Here is a 24,505-nt window from a genome sequence, read left to right on the forward strand (position 1 = left end):
TAACTGGAACCGTTAGAACCGATTAACCAATAAATTGATAAAATGAAACCGGTAAGTTATCGGTCGGTTGGGTTATCGGTTTTCCAGTTTTTTTTTGCATGGCCCTACTTGCATGAGTAAATTAAGTATTAAGAGTCGTACTTAAATAAGGTATAAAAATTGCAAATAGAACCAATTTTTTTCATTGTCATTGGACTTGTTACCACAAATTTTATCTTTAGTTAGATTTTAAAAAAATATTATTATTCATTTATTTTTCACTTAGAATAGTTTAATCTAATTTAATCATATTTTTAATATCAAATGAAATATAATATAACTCACTTTTCATTGATAATTTTTAAAAGTGAATGTGATTATTATGGTGAATAAATAATACTTTTCAAATAATCTCTAACATATGTGTTTGTCCTATTTTAATTTTTTTCAAGTTTATGACTTTATGTTATAAAAAAAAACTTGTATACTTATAATTGTTTTTTACATTTTGAACTTACAAACATTTTATTTAAGAAAAAATTATTATATAGATATCTATAAATTAATTCTTTTAAAATAAAGATTAAATGCCTTTAAAAAAAGTAATAAATATAATATAAATTTTTTTTTTGACTTAAATAAGGTTTTGGAGAGGTCTCAAATATGTATACAAAAATTTTAACTAATATATTCATATACAAGACATAATTGCAAGATCAATTAGGCAAAATATCTAAAATTAAAGTATAATAATTACATAATCAATTAATTATTTATTTAAATAAGTGAACTTGTAATAATTTACATAAAATCAAAAACAAATTATATCAACATTAAATTTAATTGAATTTGAATTGTTAGAATCAAATTTTACAAGTTATAAAATAAGATATTAACTCTTTAAGTGAATGAATACATATATTTGTTAGTATATACCATAGTTTTAATTTATTATAAAAACTTATAAAAGAAACAAACAATATGAAAAGTTATTTTGAAGGCAAATAGATATCAGGTTGCAAATGGAAATAAATTTCATGTCTAGTTGTAACAAAATTAAGGAGAGAATCTCTAAGTACACTAAAGTTCTAGCAAATTAAGTTCATATCAAATCAAATGATAAAATAACAAACAAGATCTCATGATTATCCAACAAACAAAAACACTCAAAATTAAGAAATACTTATTTCTTCTTTCCAGCCTTGGCAGCATCACCAGCCTTGGTCTGCAGAATTGTTCAGAGAGAAACAAAGTTAAAGTTTCTGGATCAAACAGCTTGAAGAAAGTTTATAAATTTGAATGTGAATCTTAAGAATTAGCCACTATACCTTCTTAACACCTCTGATCTTCTTTGTTCTGTTCTTCCTTTCTTTCATCTGTTTCCTAGACTTCTCAACCTTGGTGGCAAGCCCATTCTGTCATTACAAAAATTTAAGTCAATCAATCCTGGAGAATCATAGATGATGAAAATAGAATATCTAAATAACAAATTTCATGTTGTGTCTAAACTGGCTTAAAAAATTGATAGGGAACACATTGATGTTTGCAATATCCATAATTAAAAAAAAAACAGAAAATGTGTTTTAAACAAACTGAGGATTCTTTGATTTAGCCATGCCTTCAATTCTTCAATAAAATAAACTACTTCTTTTAAAGTAAGATCCGGTGTTTATTTGCAATAAAACCCAATATCATGTTTTGATTCTGTATTCAACTCAGGTTATTTGAAAAATAGAGGGTACTATGGTTGATAATTTGAATGATGTGAGTGAGAAACAAAGATTAGACAGTGGGTTTTGAGATTAAACCGAAATCAACCAAACCCAACAAGGCCATGGTATCATGGTTTTTGAACTTTAAAAATGTAAAGGTATAGATATTACAAGAGAATACATAATGTTTTGATTTGGAAAGCAGGAATAATTTAGTTAAAATATGCTATTGTTTTAGACTACACTAATGCAAAACAAAACTAATGGATTGCTCTAAAGGCTCGATTAGATGAAAGGTGGAGAACCAGGCTCGTGAGAACTAGTTCATGGGTTACAGGTTTAAGGTATAAGAAGAGAATGTAGCCTCTCCTAATGACCTGAAACTCCATAGGTTGTAAGAAGCTCAGAACAGGAAGAGAGGAAGTTCATAATTTCAGTCCATTAGCATTCAAAGCCTAATATTTGCCTTAAAAAGGCTATTAGGATTTGCCAAGATGGACTATATGCACAATAAAAGATAAACATTTAAAGTAAAAACAGTAAATAGCTCACATGAGAAAATCAAGTCAATTGGCTCAAAGATTAGATATTTCTGAAAAACTTACCCTGATAAGCCTGTATTTAGGCTCAAACTTCTTGGCATTCTCGACGGAATCATATATCAAACCAAATCCAGTTGATTTCCCACCTCCAAAATGGGTTCTGAACTTGAAAACAAAAATAGCATTTGTATCCTTCACATCATACATCCTTGCTAACTTCTCCTTAAGTTCGGTCTTCAAAAACAAGATACAGAAAGGTCAATAAAAACAGTTAAAAACTAAGAGAACAAACTCTCAGATTCAATTTATATCTGTACAAAAAATATCTACCTTTGAGACGTTTGCTCTTCCAGGATGAAGAACATCAATGATCTGAACCAACAGAACAAATCCAATCATTAGATACTAAACCATTGAAATCTTTCATCCTACTCAGATTATAAAATTTTCAACTTTCAAAACCCTACAATGTCAATAAAGATAGGTTTTTTTCCTTCTTCCAGATCTAAGGGTATGTAAGCAATCGATTTCTTTATCAAACAAACTATAAACATGCATATATTCATCATTTTCAAGAGATGTGAGCATCAATAAGTGAAACCTAAGTCACGATCCAAATAAACATAAAGAAAAAAAGAGACATACGAATTGTTTGCGGGAAAGAAGCCTGTTGGTCATGAATTTCCTGGTTCGAATCGTAACTGCCTTGTCCGCCATGGCTAATACTTCAGTGGTCTTCAAACGAACTCACTGTTAGCAGATGCAGAAAGCGGAACTGAAGGCTGAAACGGCGAACAACAAGAGGAGAAAGAAAGAATCCCTTAATTTATAACCTTTAGATTGTGAAAAACCCTAATTATCCGACCCAATTGGTTTGTTCGGGCCTGAATATGCTTAATGGGTTATTATCTGACCCAAAACTTATAAAACTTATTTTTTGGGTCAAATATATTAATTTTTTTTATTTCAAATATGATAGTTTAAATTAAACAAATATTTTGAAATATAATTTAAATAGAGATATACGACAATATATTTTTTTAAGTATAAATTTAAATTTTGATAAAATATTTTTAAATAGTTTGATTTTTTTTTATTTTTTCCTCCTCAATTTTATAGTTTATATATAATTAAATAAATAATTATTTTAAAAACTATGTTGAAATGATGGACTAAAAAATAATTAATTTTAAAATAAAAAATAAATGAACAAATTAGTAAATAAGTTAAGATAAGATGACTAAAATTGATTTTTTTTTTCTTGTTTAGGTATTTTGAAAAATAAATAAATGAATAAAAAAATAGGAACCAATGAATGGGAGGCCAATCACGTTGGAGTCGTCGTCTTGAGCATAACACATCCAACATCAATGTCTAAGAGACCGCAAAACACATCCCTAATTATTTATTTTGTTGAGAATTTGAAAACGTCGTCACTTTAGATTTTGACCTAAAAAAACCAAGTCGAATTCAAATATGCGACAAATTTGACAAAAGAGATCCACACATTTTGGATTTGGCCCCCACAAATTTTGATAGGATTTTTCTTAATTATCTAAGTTAAACCTAGAATTGGCTCAAGAGTCATTTGAGCCCCTCATTGATATTCGCCATTTTTACTCTTAAAAAGATTAAGCTTGTCTCTTTGCTAGCTAGCCTTTATATTATTGTTTGTGGCTGCCTAGGATGATATTTTTGATCATTTATACCCTCCTCTATGAGTATCCAAAACATTTTCATTACTTTATAAAAGTCCAATTCAATAAAAGTCTTGTATTGAGCATTTTTTTTTTTGTATATTGGTTTCCTTTTCAAGAATTGATTATATATTATACTTATCTTGGATGTATAAGAGTTTTTCAGAAACACAAAAACTTATTATTCATCATTGATTTGAAAAAAATATAATTTCAAAATAAAAACTTACTTTGATTCCACGTTTTCTTGGAACCTTGTTCAAAAACTAGAGCTTTTGAATGAACAACATTTGTATATAATTGGTTTGGAACACTTTTGAACCATAAAAACAAACTTTAAATAATTTTTCAAAATTGTTATTTTACTTGGAAAATGAGTTTCGAATTTCTTGATTTTTTTCTTATGATTGATGGGCTTTTTTTCTATGTTAGGTTTGGCTTCTCTTTCGGAGTGTGATTAATTCTCGCAGGTTAAGTACATATTCTACCAACACACTTAACCAATTAACTAGGTGGCGAAATTTGCCGCCCAGTTAATTGGCGAAATTTGCCGCTTTATGGGCTCGAATCCAAGTCCTCTTATGACTGAAGTTATATGTTATGGATGATACTTTATTTTTATTTTTTTATTTATGTTCTAGTGATGTTGGAAGATATTTTTGTTCAATTAGATTCGGTTTTTGGGGAATATTATGTTTCTTTGTGTGTGTGGATGTTTTTGGTGTTTTTAGTGTTCTTGAGCATATGTTGTCCGATCGAGAGCCTGATCGTGGTCTGATTTTCGACCGAGAAATCAGCCACGACATGTGTTGCGACCGATGGTTAAAACATTTGGCATTGTTTCTTACCGAGGAGACGAACAATGATCACTCAAGCGACATTGTCTCTTTCACCCGACCAAGAGCTTGACATGCAACCGAGAAATCAATCGCCTTTCATTGCTCCGACCTCCGCCTTGACCCTTTTTATCTTATGATTTGTTTTTTTATTTCTTTTTGTAATATTGTGTTTTTTTTATATATTTTTTTAATACTTTTAATTGTTTTCTAGAAATTCAAACAAGAAAATAACTATAAATGTTATTTTAAACAAAAACCCAAAAATAATTTTTGCAACCATTTTGCTACATTTGTAATATTTACTCATGTTTCATTTATCATAACTTTCATTTAAAAATTATAAAACTGATTTGGTTGCATTCTAGAAGATTATTTGAAAATTATTTTTTCTATATTTTGAACTATTTGATTTTTCTGAACTATCACCTATGCAGGTTTGTTTGGACACTTTTTATTCTTAATGTTGCAGGCTTGCTTTGACAATTTTACTCTTACAACACATGTTTGCTTGACGATTGTTATTCTTGACGATGCTTTGTTTGGCTTTATTTTTAATTTTGTATGATGCACTTTACTTATAAAAATCTAAGTAAATGAAGTCTATAAATGTATTGCGAAATTAGTACATGTATATGATAAACGACCAACCATTTATGTGGAATTCATACTCAAAACTAAAATTAATAAGTAGGGCAAAATCAAAATGCTAAAGTAAAATGGGAGAAAAATTTCTAAAAATCAAAATTATAGTAGTATAGAACTTCTAACACGGTTGTGTGTAATGTAACATCGATACAATTTTCTACACGTAACAAAACAATTAATCCACTTTATAAAATCTCTAATTTTGGTGTCTTTACATCAAAAATATAATATTTTTTTTAATTTTGCGAGAAAAATAGGTAACGACTCTCCTATCAAAAGATTATTCTTAATCGAAAAAACAAAAAAAAAAATTTGAAATAATATTCCATTTATACATAATCTCGACTCGAATTTGATGAGAAGGTTAGTCATACAATTTGTTATTTTAGAAACACTTGCGATTTTATAATATATTTTGAAAATAATAACTCTTTAAACGATTCAGAAAAATTAGTTTTATCTTATATAATTTTATAATCATAAATTAATTTAAAAATATATTTCGAATCATTATTTTAAAGAGTATACTATATATTTTAGCATTATACAGACTGTATTTGAAAGGTCTATTTTTCAATAGAAAGATTTATTAAAAAACCCATCTGAATAATAATTTGAAAAGATTAAAAGTTCTGTGTTTTAATACAAAGATTTATGAAAAGATAATATATATTAATTATATATTTTTAGTTTGAGACTTTTATTTTTATTTTCAATTACATATAAAAAATTTAAATTTAAAAATATTATAAAATAATATTTATAAATTCAAAACAAGTAAATAAAAATTTAAGTAATAAATATTATAAAAATTAAAAGTATGCATTATATAATAAATAAATATTTTATGTTTATAATATATTTTGATATAGTTAAGAGTGAAAATGAATGAACCATCAAAACCAAACCGGAGTAGATCTAAAACATAACCGATAAAATCTACGCAAATTAGATAAATAAATTATATCAATAAAAATATCTCAATTAATAAACAACTTTTTTTTATGTATCTTATTTTGAAAATAAATTTAATTCAACTTTAAATTTAAGCTTCAACAAAATTTATATACTTATAACATATAAATTTTTTATTTTAAAATATTAATTTAATTTAATTAAAATTATCCTATCAAATACAAATTTAATTCTATCAAAATTTTAATATCAAATACAAATATTATCACTTTTACAAAATAACACTTTAAAAAAAATGCTCTTTCAACTTGTATAAGAATCTAATTTTATTAATTCACATAGACGTGATAAATGATATAACAATTATTTAAAATATTACTCTTAATTATCTTACAAACATATCTTTATATCTCTTTTTTACAAACATATCTTTATATCTCTTTTTATAATATTGCATTTGGAGTGTTAGAAAAGATGAGTTTGATTCATTTTAGAGATTATATAGGAAATAAGGCATATAATTAGTTGCATTTAATAATCAATAAATGATTTACATTTGGTATTTATAATATACTAATATGTATTCATAAATTTAATCTATTAAGATACACCATATATTTATAAATTAATTATTATATATATTTTCAAACTTATTTTAACATATTTAATTAGTGCATTAAAATATTAGCCATTATATTTTAGACAAAGGGAGAAAATTGTTCATTTTGATAATTATACTAGGTTGATTCTATAAGAGAAACATATTAAGAAACATGTTAATTACAAATTACCTAGGGTTTATAGTTTGTACTAATTATGCACAACATGTAGAATAAATCATATTAAATATACTATTTAATTAATTATGTTTCTTATTAAATATTAATATTTGTATATAATTATCCTTTATACAATCAAGATATTTAATTTATTAATTAATTTAAACATTTCATATAAATTAGGTACAATTTTGAATTAACTTTTTAAATTTTATGATATTTTTTAAAACTAATTAAACTCTTAAAATTTTACAAATTAATAAATTATTTAAATTTTATGAATTAATACAATTTTACAATATTAAAAAATACTTATTCAAATAAATAAATTCTTTTACTTAATTTGATAATTATAAAATCTTTTTAATATTATTTATTTATTATTATTTTAGAAATAATTTTATACTTAATTATATATATAATAATAATATATTATTAATATTTTTTAAAATAAAATCTTACTATTTAAAGTAATTTTTGATTGTACAGAAATAGAAACATAATAAGACTCACAATTATACATAATCAAGTTGAAAACTAAAAAATAATTTTGAATATGAATTCATAACAGTTAAGTATGTAAAGTTGGATTAAATTACGTCTTCTATAAAAATCTAAATAAAATACTTAATGCATATTTAATTTTACATTTAGTTAAAGGTAGGTTCGATTTGGTCGGTTATAAAATCGATTTGGTTGACTTCTCAATTTGAAATATATATAATAAGAATGAAAAAATTAATTCAATTTTATAAAAAAAAATATATATATATAACATAATAAACTAAATTATGAAAAAACTAGTTGAATCATTATAATAAAATTAATAAATTAGATAATAAAATAATTATTTAACTTCAAATAAAATATATTAGAATACTAATTAAAAAAGATGATTTGAGAAAGAAAAAAAACATCAAATATATAAATATGTGTGCAAAGATTCAAATATTCTGATAAAAACACAAAGCATTAGGTTCATCGTGGACAAATATATAAAAAAAAAAAATCTATATAAAGTCACTTTTTTAGGTTAAACTGATCATAATCGATACAAGAAATCATGAACCGATTTAGTTCAGTTTTGCTTGCCATTACAATTATTTACATAATTAGTGGATGTTGAAAATGTACATACATATTGAATTTATAAAATGGTGTGCAAAAAGCATGTATATAAATTTTCCTCAAACAATAATTCAAGAAATTGTTTAAAATTATAGTTAGTTTGAATAAATAATTTCAGTTTGGTAAACTATATTCCTACATAATCATCATAAGGTTCTAGCAAAATGAAGTGAAAATCAAACAAGATGCCGTGATTAGCAAAGAAATATAAACACCCAAAATTAAGAAATACTCATTTCTTCTTTCCAGCCTTGGCAGCATCACCAGCCTTGGTCTGCATTGTTCAGAGATAACCAAAGTTAAAGAAACTCAAATCAGATTGAGTGAAAGCTTAGAAATTTGAAATGTAAATCAGAAGAATACCTTCTTAACTCCTCTGATCTTCTTTGTTCTATTCTTCCTTTCTTTCATCTGTTTCCTAGATTTCTCAACCTTGGTGGCCAATCCATTCTGTCATTACAAAAATTCAAGTGAACAAACCATGGTTAATCATTGCTGATGAAAACATTCTCGGATAATACAGATGTTTGCAATATCCCAAAAATCCCAGGGGGGCTTGTTTCATTTAAAGTAAAAGATCAAACAAGAATTTGTAACTACAATCCAGTGGTTTTTGGCAATAACACCCATTTATCATGTTTTGATTCAGTCTTCTACCAGGTTCATGGTTGATAATTTGAATGATGTGAGTATTGAAATGAATGATTAGATAGTGGGTTTTGAGATTAAAACCAAGGCCCTAGTATCTTTTTATTTTTTGGGAAATCAAGGCCCTAGTATCTTAGTTTTCCCTTTTAAGGTAAAGTACATATTTGTACACATAATAATGGGTTAAGTTGGAGAGCAATATTTACTTAATTAAAATATGTTATTTTGTTTTGAGTACAATGACAAAGGTTCGAGCTTTAGTGACCATTAGAAAAGAAAAAAAAACTAATGTTAGTTCCAGAATTAAGGTTTACTTAATTAGCAGAAATATAGAATGTAGCCTCTACTAATGACCTGAAGCTCCATAGTTATAAGAAGCTCAGAACAGGAAAGAGAGTAAGTTCATAATTTCAGTCCATTAGCATTCAAAGCCTAACATTGCATTAATAAAGACTATTAGGATTTGCCAAGATGGACTTTTTGTACATTACAAAAATTCAAGTCAACCAATCTTGGTTAATCATAGATGATGAAAATAGAATATTTAAATAACAAATTTGTATGTTGTGTCTAAACTGTCTAAAATAAAAATCTTGGATGGGGAACACATTGATGTTTGCAATATCCAAAATAAAAAAAACCCAGAAAATGTGTTTTAAACAGACTGAAGGATTCTTTGATTTAACCAACCCTTCAATTCTTCAATCAAATAAAATACTTCTTTTAAAGTAAGATCCAGTGTTTTTTTTGCAATAAAACCAATAGAGGGTATTATGGTTGATAATTTGAATGATGTGAGGGAGAATGAAAGATTAGATAGTGGGTCTTGAGATTAAACCGAAAACAACCTAACCCAACAAGGCCACGGTATCATGGTTTTTGCCCTTTTAAGGTAATGATATAGATATTACAAAAGAATACATAATGTATTGAGTTGGAAAGCAGGAATACTTTAATTAAAATATGTTATATTGTTTTAGACTACAATAATGCAAAATAAAACTAACGGATTTCTCTAATGGATCGTTTAGATCAATGGTAGAGAATCAGGCTAGTGAGAAGAAGTTCATGGGTTAGAGTCAAGAAAAATAACTAATGTTTGTTCCAATATTACAGTTTTAAGGTATAAGAAGAGAATGTAGCTATGTAGCACGGATACTCCAAAATTTTTTTTTCGGAGTATCGGATACGGATACGACACGGATACGGATACGATACGGCAAAACGGGTATCGGATACGGCAAAAGAAGTGTCGTTGACTTTTTATGGAGTTGACCAATCCGATACGGTTTGGATACGGCTTGGATACGTTTTTGGATACGTTTTGGGTAATTTTTAAAAAGTAAAAATTTTAGGAGGACTGAAATGTTTAAAACAAAACTAACCCTAAACTAACATTGCCTCTTCTTGACTCAAGCTTCCTTTATCTTACTTTGTCTATCTTATGTGTTTCTTAGATAAACAAGATAAACTTAAGATTCACATCAAGTTATTAACCAACTATTAATATTTTTTAATTTTTTTAATTATTATTTTATATATTTTTTTTAATAATTTTTAATAATATGCGTATCCTAAACGTATCGTATCCTATATTTTCAAAACTTGCCGTATCGCCGTATCCGTATCGTATTTGATACGATACCCGTATCCGTATCCGTGCAACATAGGAATGTAGCCTCTCCTAATGAACTGAAACTCCATAGTTATAAGAAGCTCAGAACAGGAAGAGAGGAAGTTCATAATTTCAGTCCATTAGCATTCAAAGCCTAATATTGCCTTAATAAAGGCTATTAGGATTTGCCAAGATGGACTATATGCACAATAAAAGATAACCATTTAAAGTAAAAACAGAATAGCTCACATTAGAAAATCATGTCGATTTCCAATATTACAGTTTTAAGGTATAAGAAGAGAATGTAGCCTCTCTTAATGACCTGAAACTCCATAGTTATAAGAATCTCAGAACAGGAAGAGAGGAAGTTCATAATTTCAGTCCATTAGCATTCAAAACCTAATATTGCCTTAATAAAGGCTATTAGGATTTGCCAAGATGGACTATATGCAAAATAAAAGATAATCATTTAAAGTAAAACCAGAATAGCTCACATTAGAAAATCAAGTCAATTTCCAATATTACAGTTTTTAGGTATAAGAAGAGAATGTAGCCTCTCCTAATGACCTGAAACTCCATAGTTATAAGAATATCAGAACAGGAAGAGAGGAAGTTCATAATTTCAGTCCATTAGCATTCAAAGCCTAATATTGCCTAATAAAGGCTATTAGGATTTGCCAAGATGGACTATATGCACAATAAAAGATAATCATTTAAATTAAACCAGAATAGCTCACATTAGAAAATCAAGTCAATTTCCAATATTACAGTTTTAAGGTATAAGAAGATAATGTAGCCTCTCCTAATGACCTGAAACTCCATAGTTATAAGAAGCTCAGAACAGGAAGAGAGGAAGTTCATAATTTCAGTCCATTAGCATTCAAAGCCTAATATTGCCTAATAAAGGCTATTAGGATTTGCCAAGATGGACTATATGCACAATAAAAGATACCCATTTAAAGTAAAACCAGAATAGCTCACATTAGAAAATCAAGGCAATTGGCTCAAAGATTAGATATTTCTGAAGAACTTACCCTGATAAGCCTGTATTTAGGCTCAAACTTCTTGGCATTCTCGACGGAATCATATATCAAACCAAATCCAGTTGATTTTCCACCTCCAAAATGGGTTCTGAACTTGAAAACAAAAATAGCATTTGTATCCTTCACATCATACATTCTTGCTAACTTCTCCTTCAGTTCGGTCTTCAAACACAAGATATAAAAGGTCAATAAAAACAATTTAAAAACTAATAGAACTCTTAGATTCAATTTATAGTCTGTACAAAAAAACTACCTTGGAAACGTTTGCTCTTCCAGGATGAAGAACATCAATGATCTGAACCAAAATAAAAAACTTAATCATTAGCAGCTGGAAACAAAAACCATATTCACTATATACTTAACAATCCTACCCTGATTAGAAAATTTTCAACTATAAGAAACCTACAATGTGAAAGGGCGTGAAACTGTTGATTTCTTTATTAAACAAACTATAAACAGGCATCTCTTCAACATTTTCAAGAGATATGAAAGGATCAAATAGTGAATTCAAAGAAACATAAAAAATAGAGAGCGGGAGAGACATACGAATTGTTTGCGGGAAAGGAGTCTGTTGGTCATGAACTTCCTGGTTCGAATCGTCACTGCCTTTTCCGCCATGGCTTATACTTCAGTGATCTTCAATCAAATTCACTGTTAGCAGATGCAGAAGCCGAATTGAAGGCCAAATCGGAGATCAAGAGGAGAGAGAAAGAGTCGCCGAATCCCTAATTTATAATCTCTAGATAGAGAGAAACCCTAACTATCCGCTTCAATAGATTTGTCCGACCCGAATATGTAAAATATGAATGGGTTTTTATCGGACCCAAACTTTTAAACCTTTATTTTTCAAATATAATAGATTAAATTATACAATATTTTAAAATATAATTTAAGTAGAGATATATTAATAAATTCGTTATTTATTTATTTTTAGTAAATTTAAATTTATGTCTAACTTTAAATTGTATTTTTATATAGCTTTATTTTATAATAATAAATTAGTTTAAAATTATATGAATTTTTGGAATCATTCATTTGAGGAAGAATATATTTTTGCCACTATATTTGAAAGGTTTATGTTTTAATAGGAAGATTTAGGAAAAATTCATTATCTGAATAATAATTTGAAAAAAATTAAAATGTATATGTTTCAATAAGAAAATTTATAAAGAGAAATACATATTTATTATATTTATTTTTGCAGTGAGATTTTCATTTTTTTAATAAAAACTTAATTAAAAAAAAAAGATGGGACAACTTTTAAGCATATAGTCTACAAAGTTATATTTAATTCAAATAAATATATATATATATATATATATATTTATATTTATAAATAATAAAAAATAATATTTATAAAATCAAAACAAATAAATGAGAATTTAGATATTAAATAATTTGATTTTAAAATTTTATTTGAAAATATATAACAATCATAGTAGGCTTATAAAATCGATATTTTCGCAAGAAATCGAACCAATTTGACGTCAATGCTTTACCTTTCTCTCGAATCTCTAAAAATGTGCGGAGACAAAGAATCGAAATGGTAAGCTCACTCATTAGTTCGCCTTATTTTGAAAACGTTGTTTCTTCGATTTGTTTTGCTAAAATTTTATTGGATTACGTTACTCTCGAATCTCGTAAAATGAATGAGAAAATCACTATTTCAATAGCTATTTCACCCAAACTTGAGATAAATTAGGAAATAAAAGATTTCAAGAATTTTTTTTAGGGTTCGTGTTTGGTGACGTGTGAAAAGAGCATCGACGCTATGACTCACACACTCAAAATAGTTAGTTTTTCGAAACATGAAAATTATTGCACTTTTATATTAATTTCAAAACCTAAATGTTCGTCTAAATTTGTAATATATGTCTAAAATAGACTATGCTTATTTCGCTCCTCGAAGTGAGTCTAAGACGTTCATAGCATTAAACAAGACTGAAAATTGAAAGTGACAGATAAACTAATATGAAATGGAAAAAGTAAGGCATAAATCCGAACTTGTATGAAATTGTAATTTTCAAAATCATGGAAGTATTGAAAAAATTATAAGAATCATATACAAAAAAATTTTTATATAATTTTTGGAGTTGTAGAACTCAAATTATAAACTTCCGAAGTTTGAGAAAATTGAGAAAAATTCAAACAAGTCTTACAAATTATGGAATTATTTATTTTAATTAAGAAAAATATTCTAAATCATATTTTTTTTAGATTTTTATAAAATGTATCGAGGTAATAAAATGAAAAAAGAAGTAAAAAAATGTTCGGTTCTAAGTGATGTGTGGGAAATGACATCAACCCTCACTAGATGAGAAGTCGATCGGTTATCCTGAAGATATCCCCTGCTGGAATCTACTATAATTGGATTGGAAGGCAATTGATTATCCTACACTAGAGAAGTCTCCTTCTCTAATCCCTTATTGGACTAGAAGGCAATTGGTTATCCTACATCTAGAGAATCCCCTCCTCTAATCTCCATTGGATTAATTGGATTAGAAGGCAATTGTTTATCATACACTGAAGAAGCTACCTACTTAGACCACTTAGGTGATCCAAAATCCTACACTAGAGAAGCCCTCTACTTCGATCACTTAGATGATATGAAGACAATTGATTATCCTACACTAGAGAAGCCCCATACTTCAATCGATCACTCAAGTGATTGGAAGGCAATTGGTTATCCTATGTTTGGAGAAGCACATACTTCGTGATCGGAAGGCGATTTCTTATCCTACATTTGGAGAAGTCCCCTACTTTGATCGCTCAAGTGATCAGAAGACGATTGATTATCATACACAGGGACGGACCCAGGATTTCGAACTGGGGTGGGCTTGAGAAAAATTTAGGGTGGGCTTAAAATAATATAAAGAAAATTTTGAAAAAAAACAAGTATATAAAAGTAAAGTTTTACCATTTTTTTAATAATTAAATAAAAAACAATGAATTATATTAAATTTTTTTAAGAAATTAAGAGTAATGTCATATTTTTACCGTAAAAAAAAAAAAATTCGGGGTGGGTTTCAGCACACCCAAGCCCCTACATAGATTCGTCCATAATCATATATTAGAAAAGCCCCCTACTCTAATCCTTCATTGGTTTAGAAGACGATTGGTTATCTTACCTCTAGAGAATCCCTCCACTCAGATATTTCATTGGATCATAAGGTGATTAATTATCCTATACTTGGAGAAGCCCCATACTCTAATTCTTCAATGGATTAGAAGGCGGCTGGTTATCCACTCCCTAGAGAAGCCCTCTATGTTCATCCTTCACCGGATAAAAAGCGATCAATTATCCATTTATCATGTACCAACCCCATGGAGAAGTCCCTAATATGACCTTTCATTGGATTAGAAGCCAATTGGCTATTCATTTCGTGTGAATATCACAGCTTGGAGAATCTCCTACTTTGATCATTCATTTAGTCTTAAGGTGACTGATTGGTTATCCACTCAATTACTAATCATCAACAAATGCTTACGCTTATTATGATAAGATACTCACATGATTGTTCTTTTACAGGTATCACGCGAGAACTTCTATGAGGTATGTACCTCAAGTTCCTCAGTAAGAAACCCTGCAAAGATATATGTCGCAAGGTTGTATCTCCCTACCTCAAAATAATAGATTTATGTTCGTAAATCAGTGCCTATTGTTAAACTTGAACACACATTTTATTAAAGTAAAATATTTCTCCAAACTTTATCAAAGAGCGACATTCTGTAGCCACTTAATTTCTAAGTCTAAATATATTATAATAAAATAATTCAGGGTTGGTATGATATTCGGATTTGATTACTAAGTCGTAATCTAAATAAAAAAATTAATTCAAGAAAGACTCTCTTAGACCGATTCACGGGTTAATTATTTTATTTAGATTTTGGCTTAGTAAGCAAGTAGGAATATCATACCAACTGGAATTATTTTATTATAATACACTTGGGTGTAGAAATCGAGTGCCTATAATCACATAATTGTTTCACGCTGATACCAAAAGCAAATTTCCTTGAGTTTTTTAATAGTTTTATAATGATGATTAATGAAGGCGAGCAATTAGAGAAACAAGCGGTGTCAAAAAAATATTTATCAAATATTTTGCCACTAAAAATTGTCATTACCCGAGTGTTAGTAAACATCACCGGAGAAAATATTGTCAAATAATAACTAACAATATATATATATATAATCAAATAATGAAAAAGTCATACAAATAATGAGATGATACATGTATTTTTTTTTTTCAGATTAAAGATTGCAAGTAATTAAATTTTAGTTACCAATTTATAAAATTTAAAATAATTATTTTGAATAAATAAATTCAAGATAATTTAAATTAAGGCCGGAGCATGATTAAACAATTATTTAGAATAATTATTTTGTAATTAAATCCCAATTAATTAAAATAAATGCCAAGAAAAATAAATAAAATAATTTGAGATAAATATTGTATTCATTTTATCTCAAATTAATTTTAAGGGTTCAAAAGAAATTAAAATAAATAATTTAGAATAAATGTTGTATCCATTTTATCTCAAATTAATTATTTGTAAAACTCCAAAATATATAAAAAAATATAATAAATATGCAAAATAAATATTATGTCTATTTAAAATATTTTTTAAAAATATTTTATAGATTGAAAACAAAGCCAAACGATGAAAAAAAATTAATTTCAAATAAGCATAAGCTGAAAAATGATCGTGATCTACTATAGTCGAAATCAAGAGAATTTAATGCAACAGACCGCACACCCGCCAGATGAGCAACCATGTCTCATCGGTAGAATAGTACCCTGCCACGGTATAGACCCGGGTTCAATTCCCGGCTGGTGCAATTATTTTGAGTTATGCTAATTCCAAAAAATAAAAATAAAAACGAATTCAGTTTGAATTCGAAATTCGAACCGAAAATCAAATTCAAAATTGGTTCGGTTTAATTAAAATTTATTCGAATTCGGTTCGGTTTTCGAATTGGCTAAAAAAAATAAAAAATTCGAATAAACCGAACCGAGGAACTCGAATAACCTGAAAACCGAACCCTCATCCCACACTTAATATTCATAAGAATTAGTAAAGGATTCATATGAATAGTAATTCTTATAATAAAGATGATTATATATGCACATACAAAGTGCTTAAATTCTATTGAAATTAAAGTAATCTATATATAATATATAATGATGCTTAATTTTTAAAGTGTCTGGATTGTCGAGTCGAGAGATGTGGCTAATTTGGATATATGTGAGAGTAAATGGATACTTGGGTCGGATTGTGGGTTGACCCGCCCATAAACTTAAAACGGTTAAAAATAAAATTAAAAATGCTATAGGTATGGTTTCGAACTTTCAACTTAACAAAAACAAGTACAACCTTTTAACCAACTAGGCTAATAACACTTTATATTTTAAATTCAACCCAAAATTTGATAAACGCGTGACATTTTAACAATATAAGTTCAACTTTTTAACTAATATATATATATATATATATATAATGATGCTTAATTTTTAAAGTGTCCGGATTGTCGGGTCGAGAGATGTGGTTAATTTGGATATATGTGAGACTAAATGGATACTTGGGGGTTGGATTGTGGGTTGACCCGCCCATAAACTTAAAACGGTTAAAAATAAAATTAAAAATGCTATAGGTATGGTTCAACTTGCAACCTAACAAAACAAATACAACCTTTTAACCAACTAGGCTAATAACACTTTATATTTTAAATTTAACCCAAAATTTGATAAATGCGTGACATTTTAACAATATAAGTTTAACTTTTTAACTAACTAATCTATATATATATAATGATGCTTAATTTTTAAAGTGTCCGGATTGCCGGGTCGAGAGCTGTGGTTAATTTGGATATATGTGAGAGTAAATGGATACTTGGGTCAGATTGTGGGTTGACCCGTCCATAAAAATTTTACCGTAATATTTTTTTTACGATTTTTTATATTATTATTCGTACAAATGAACGGAATACATGCTAGTTTAAATAAGAACATTGTTGGTCATGAACAAAAGTTACTGATTCTTACTCTATAATATTTGACATTGTAAAAGTTACAATATATTTTACAAAATCATATTACTAATATATATATATATATATATAATATCATGCAGACAACATAAATTAGTCTATCTTGCCTGATAAATTTTTGCATTGCATCTTTGAATAGAAAAAAAAGCTAGTAACGAAATTTCTCTAACACTTTCTTTGGACATTTTTCATGTAAGTTGGTTATAACTGATACAGAAAATGACATAAGATTAAATATGACAATTATAATTTGTCTCGTAATTTTTATTCTAAACTATTTTATTAGTTTGATCGAAAGTTGATAGTAAATAAATTGAAAATTATATTTAGAACATTAATAAAAACAAATTAATGTATAACATTATCAATTTGATTTATTATTATTTATAATTTAGAAAACATTTAAATTTATTTCATCATAATAATATAAATTTTAATATATTAAATTATGTATGCTATATAAAAATATTATTTACAAAATATAGTATAAACTTGTTTTTTTGAGATTTCTCAAAAGAGAAGAATTCTTCATGAATATTAATAAAAAGTTCTTCAAAGTACTTAGTTGGATGATTAGTTCAAGGCAATTATATTTTGGCTTAGGTTTTTATTTTAATTTTGTAAATTTGTAAAAGGATAATTTTTTATTTTAATATAATCACTTTGAACTATCTTTCTTGAAGAACTGTGCAAAAAAAATTCGTCGTACCGATAACTGAATCAATAGTTTATCGGTTTCAATTTACTAGTTTATTTAACTAGTTTTAACGGTTCTGGTTGATCGGTTATTTATCGGTTAATCGGTTCGATTTTTGGTTAAACTATTTTTCTAGTAGTTTAACCGGTAATAATTTAATTATATATTTATATTAGTTATTTTTTTAAATATTAGATATATTATAAATAATATTTTATAATATGTATATATATATTAATTATTTTTAAATTATAAAATATAAATTATAATTTGTATAAAATTATTTTAAAAAACAAAATTAATTTATATTGATATTAATTCAAAAATAAAACTTTTAAATTATATTATTATAATAATATAATATATTATAACATATTTTTATATATATCTATCAAATATTATTATAATATATTATATTATAAAAAAAAGCTTATTAGTATGTCGCAAATAATAATTTTGAATAAATATCATTTAATAAATTTAATATTTAATTTTAAAAAATAAATTACCGATTCACAGATAAATTGGTTAAAGGATAAGAACCGACCGGAATTAGTAGAACTAAAACTGGTAAAACCGATATCAATGCTGGTCAGTTAATCAGTTTGTAAAATAAAAGGTAAAATCGGATTTAATCGATACCATCTAACTTAACCGATCAGTTGAATAACCTATTATTTGTGCTGTTAAAAAAAACAAAAAGTTAACATTCTAATTGTTAAGGGTCATAGAAAATATGAAAAACTTGGGTAAGTTTAATGGCATAAAAATAATTATGATAGAACAATTGCAAGGGTGAACACCTTGATCAATTTCATGATCTTAAATGGACTTTATTCTTAAAATTTAAAATTTAAAAAGTTATAGATTTGTAAATCAGTAGAAGGAAGAGTTGTAAATATAAATTCATTTATAAAACAGTAACATTTTAAAATTATAAATTAAAAAATAAGAGTTTACTTGAAACTATAATTTTTTAGACTCTTTTAAAATTATAAAATAATAAGATTTTAAAAGTTAAATTGAGATTTTATACCATATATTATTGTGATTATCACCAAATTATAAGAGTTTATCTAAAACTAAATATCTACTTCCTTAAAATGATAAAATCATAATATTTTAAAAGATAAATTGAGATTTTATACTATATATATTCATATATTAGTGATTATCACTAAACTATTTTCTGAATTTAGTCAACTTTATATTTATTTATTAGGGGAGGTAAATCTAGACAGTTTAAGAAAAATAATCCTACAAAATATCTTATAGATTTTATGAAAAGAATCCTACTCATATATTTTATTATATATATCATAAACTATATTCTCCAACAAATTAAAAAAAAATTAATATATACAATGGCTTCCCTCCAAACATTTTATCCTCTTCTTCTAGTCATTTTGACACTTTTCTTAACCTTGGTTACTAGTAGTCCTTCATCTACTAAGGTTAATGTTCACATCATTAACAATTTGTCTACCAAAGGATTGTTAACATTATATTGCAAATCTAATGATTATGATGATCTTGGTATACAATTGTTGAATCAAGGTCAAGAATTTTCATGGGAGTTTGAATCAAAGCTATGGGGGCCAAAAATATTTTCTTGCAATTATAGATTTAATAAATTAGATACAATTAATGATGTTTGGAGTGAGAATATTAGTAAGAAATATTGTGGTGGTAATGATCAAGATTGTATTTGGAGTGTTAGGGATGATGGGTTTTATGTTAATTATAAGGATTCTGAAGCAGTTAAGGCATATAGTTGGTAGTGATCTATTAAAAGTCATGCTTACATTTCTTATTAATAATAATACCTTTCATTTTTGGCTTGGATACATTTTAATGATTTTTTTTTTTATTTTAATAATAATAATTTAATGGTGATCAAGGATCTTGTTGTGTTTTAATAAATTTAAATTCAGACTTGTCACATTTATTATAATTTATCAATACCTTAAGTCCACCCTTATATATGGACATCAGACCTATTGAATATAGGTTTAATAAGTATTTAGATATCATAACTTATAAATATAATAATTTATATTTTTTATGAATTGAATTAATTTTAATATAATTAATTAAACAAAATCAAATAAAAAACACTAATATAATATTAAAAAATTCTTAAATAAAAAAAAATTAATTACTATATATATAAAATTAATATATTTTGAGTACATATTAAAATAGTTTAAAATAAATCATTATCTTCTCTTTTCTCTGAAAAAAAAAAAGTTTTAAAAGAGTTTAAAAGATATTCCATACTAGTATTTTTCATTGATTTTTTAACATTGGAGGATGCCATACTTTTCTTTTCACAACTCAAATTTAAATTAGTGTTGTTTTTATTCGATTCGGCATCTTATTTAGTCGAATCGAATTTTTTATCCCGGAGTTTTGTGATTCGAATAAGTCTCTCAATCTTTGGTAGATCGTTTGTTGCTCATATTTTTCGATTGTGTTTGTGATGCTTTCTCGAGTCCGTCTTCATCCCCTTTTTAGCAGCAAATGAGATGAAATTACCGGATCTGAAGTTATTTTTTATTTTTCAATGAAGAGTTACCGAATAAGATATTCCAGTTGGAAGTCTTTTTGTTTGTATCATCTTATTATTACTACGAGTTTCTTATATTTTTTATCGTATATGTAAATGATCAGTTATCACTTGATATGACCTTTTGCGATATTGCTTACCAATCATCGGTCAATGACAAAATTCACTGCCGCTGGGAATATTTTATAGAGATTTTTTCGACATTGTTTGATTGATTTGTTCGGCTTGCTAAACTTCATCACTCATCGTTATAGATCTTATTGTTCGATCTTCATCATTATAATTTTAATTATTAAAAGTTTATCATATTATTTAATCCCTATATTTTTATTTAATTGTTTTTATTTTGTTGACATTATTCAGTAATTTAATTTTCGACATGTAACTCCTTTTGATTTATTGATTAATTACTATTATTATTTTTAAATAGTTTAATTTATAAATAGACAATATATTTAAGCATAATAAATTAGTTTTTATTAAATCAAAATGCTACAAATCTCTTAAAATGATTTTGGATTTGTATTGAATTAATTAGTATAATAATTGGGCATTCAAAATGATTTAAATGCTACAACTAACTAATATTAATATTGCTGTTATAATTTAATGTGAGAGTGCTACTCATATGCTGTAATAAATTTTAATAAACTTATTTAGCTCTTATTAATTAATTTTGTGCAAATATAAGAATATAAACAAAATATTATTATAAATATTTAAAATAAAATTAATATTATTTAAATTTAATTAATTTAAAATTAATTATAATTTATAAAAATTAAGTTTAATTCAAAATTTAATGCTAACCTATTTTAAAATTTATTAAAGATCTAAATTAAAAAAAATTAATTTTATGAGTTTGAAAAACACTTAAAAGAAATATAATTTTTTTTTAGCAAGAATCAAGTTCATTACACAATTTATCTTGTTAGGTACTATATATCGATTTAGAATTTTTTTACTTAAAGTTGTTTAATACATTTTACTCATATCTAAAATAATGTTAGACGTGTTTTACATTATTACCAACCTCTTATCCATTATTGCAACATTTTTACCACCACTTCGACAAACCAACCACCAACCACACAATCCACGTCTCATATCGTGACCTCACACATTTTCACACACCTATTATATCTCGTCAAATTAACCACCAATCTCAATCGACCTCTAATGTCACGACCTAACATTTTTCACATGTCTTTTATCACACTTGACAAACCAACCACCAATCTTTTTTTTTGAGAACGCTGGGTTTCGCTGCTCCTATGGAGTGCGACTAATCCCCGCGGGATAAGTACATAGCCCGCAAACATACTTATCCATTTAACTAGGCGTAGAACTTGCCTCCTGACAGGCTCGAACCTAGGACCTCATGGAGGCCTGGGGGACCAATCTTAATCGACCTTTAGTATCGTGAGCTCACACATTTTCACATTTCGGTCAATCAAAATTTCATTCATATTTTTAACCATCGATATTTTCTTTATTATCGGTTTCTTATCCCCAAAAATCCCACATCCCATCTCATGCTTTTTACCCTTACCGTGACCTCTTTTACCACCAATCGACTTCTTATCTCGTGACTCACACTTTTTCATATTCCTTTTTATCCACTTAGAAAATCATTCATAAATCTCAATCAACCGTTAATCTCGTGACCACACACACTTTACATCGATTAATCAATATCTTATTCATATATTTAACCACTAATATCTCATTTATTACCATCCTCTTTTATATTACAACGACCTTTTTTAATTCCACTTTGGTAAACCAACCACCAAATTTCATTCGACATCTCATCTCGTGACCTCACATACTTTCACACACCTCTTATCCTCGTCAAACCAACATTAATCCCTTAATCTACCTCTCATCTTGTGACTCACACTTTTTTATATGTCTATTTGTCTCATCCACTAATAACTCACCAATCACAATCAAACACTCATCTTCGTGACCTCACACACTTTTACATTTTGGTCAATCAACTTCTCATTCATATATATTTTAACCACCAATATCTTATTGTTATCAACCTCTTAAATTATTCATCACTTTCGGCAAACCAACCACTAAATCTCATCTCATCTCATGACCTTACACACACTTTCACACACCTCTTATTCCTCGTCAAACCAAACATCAATCAACTTCTCATTCATATATATTTTAACCACTAATATTTCATTTGTTACTAACCTCTTAAATTATTCCTCACTTCTGGAAAATTAACCACAAAATATCATCTCATCTCATCTCATCTTATGACCTTACACACACTTTCACACACCTCTTATCACCCGTCAAACCAAACATCAATCTCGACAATCAACCTCTCATCTTGTGACTTACACTTTTTTATATGCCACTTTATCTCCTCAGAAAACCACTAACAAATTCCAAATTTTGACCTCTAATCTCGTGACCTCACACACACGTTTATACTCTAGTCAATCATCAACTCATTTATATATTTTCAATCGCCGATATATCCTTTTATTATCGGGTTTTTATCCCGACAAATCAACCACAAATCCTCACCTCACATCTCATCATATTTACTCTTATTGTGACTTCTTTTACCCCCACTTTAGCAAATTAACAACCAATCCCCCAATCGACCACTTCGGTCAATCAATATCTCATTCATATAATTTTATCCACTAATATCTATTTTTCAAAGAAGACCACTTATATTTACCCTCACTTCAACAAACCAACCATCAAATCCCAATCGACATTTAATCTATCGTTACCTCACACACATCTCCTATCCCCTCGGCAAACCACCCACCATTCTTAGTCAACCTCTTGTGACTCAAACTTTTTCATATATCTCTTTATCCCATCGAAAAACCACCCACCAATCTTAGTCGACCTCTTTTACCCTCACTTCAACAAATTAATAACCAATTTCAATTGATCACACACATTTTATCCCTCTCCAAACCAACCAGTAATCCCTCAATTGACCATCATTTCTCGTGTGACCTCACACACACTTTCACACACCTCTTATTCAATTGGCAAACCCCAAACCCTAAACTCATCAATTTTATTCGACCTCTTGTGACTCACACTTTTGTATATGTCTTTTTATCCCCTTAGCAAAACACAAACCAAATCTTAGTCGGCCTCTTATGACCCACACTTTTTTATATGTTTCCTTATCCCATTGGAAAACCATCCACAAATCTTAGTCAACTTTTTTTACCCCACTTTAACAAATAAACAACCAATTCCAATCGATCATACTCATATTATACCTCGTCAAACCAACCACTAATCCCCTAATTGACACTCATCTTGTGACTCACACTTTTCATATCACTCTTTATTCCATCATATGAATCTTTACCCCATTGACAAACAACCCATCAATCTTAGACGACCTTTTTACCCATATTTTAACAAATCAATAACCAATACCAATTGATCATACACCTTTTATACCTCATCAAACTAACCACTAACCCCCCAATTGACCATCATCTTGTGACTCACACTTTTTCATATGCCTCTTATCTCCTTGGCTTACAAACCACCCACTATCCAACCTCAATCTCGTGATCTCACACTTTCAAATGCTCGTCAAACCAATCAATAAATATGATATCTCACTTTCACATGCCT

General features: G+C 27.4%; 2 protein-coding genes across 2 annotated transcripts; both read right to left on the bottom strand.

Annotated features, from left to right (window-relative positions):
- Window positions 1-993: 993 nt before the first annotated feature.
- LOC124942102 (40S ribosomal protein S24-1-like) lies at window positions 994-3,042 on the bottom strand. Its single transcript, XM_047482519.1, has 5 exons — window positions 2,879-3,042; window positions 2,564-2,605; window positions 2,297-2,467; window positions 1,308-1,394; window positions 994-1,204 (listed from the first exon to the last, which is right to left on the bottom strand). The coding sequence occupies exons 1-5, from the start codon at window positions 2,948-2,950 to the stop codon at window positions 1,163-1,165; spliced, it is 414 nt and encodes a 137-aa protein (XP_047338475.1). The 5' UTR covers window positions 2,951-3,042; the 3' UTR covers window positions 994-1,162.
- A 5,255-nt stretch (window positions 3,043-8,297) lies between these two features.
- LOC124942060 (40S ribosomal protein S24-1-like) lies at window positions 8,298-12,255 on the bottom strand. Its single transcript, XM_047482470.1, has 5 exons — window positions 12,089-12,255; window positions 11,796-11,837; window positions 11,534-11,704; window positions 8,600-8,686; window positions 8,298-8,510 (listed from the first exon to the last, which is right to left on the bottom strand). Exons 1-5 carry the CDS (start codon window positions 12,158-12,160, stop codon window positions 8,469-8,471), a joined length of 414 nt encoding a protein of 137 aa, XP_047338426.1. The 5' UTR covers window positions 12,161-12,255; the 3' UTR covers window positions 8,298-8,468.
- Window positions 12,256-24,505: the final 12,250 nt, after the last annotated feature.

The sequence above is a fragment of the Impatiens glandulifera genome, chromosome 6, assembly GCF_907164915.1.
Source record: "Impatiens glandulifera chromosome 6, dImpGla2.1, whole genome shotgun sequence".
NCBI lineage: Eukaryota > Viridiplantae > Streptophyta > Magnoliopsida > Ericales > Balsaminaceae > Impatiens > Impatiens glandulifera.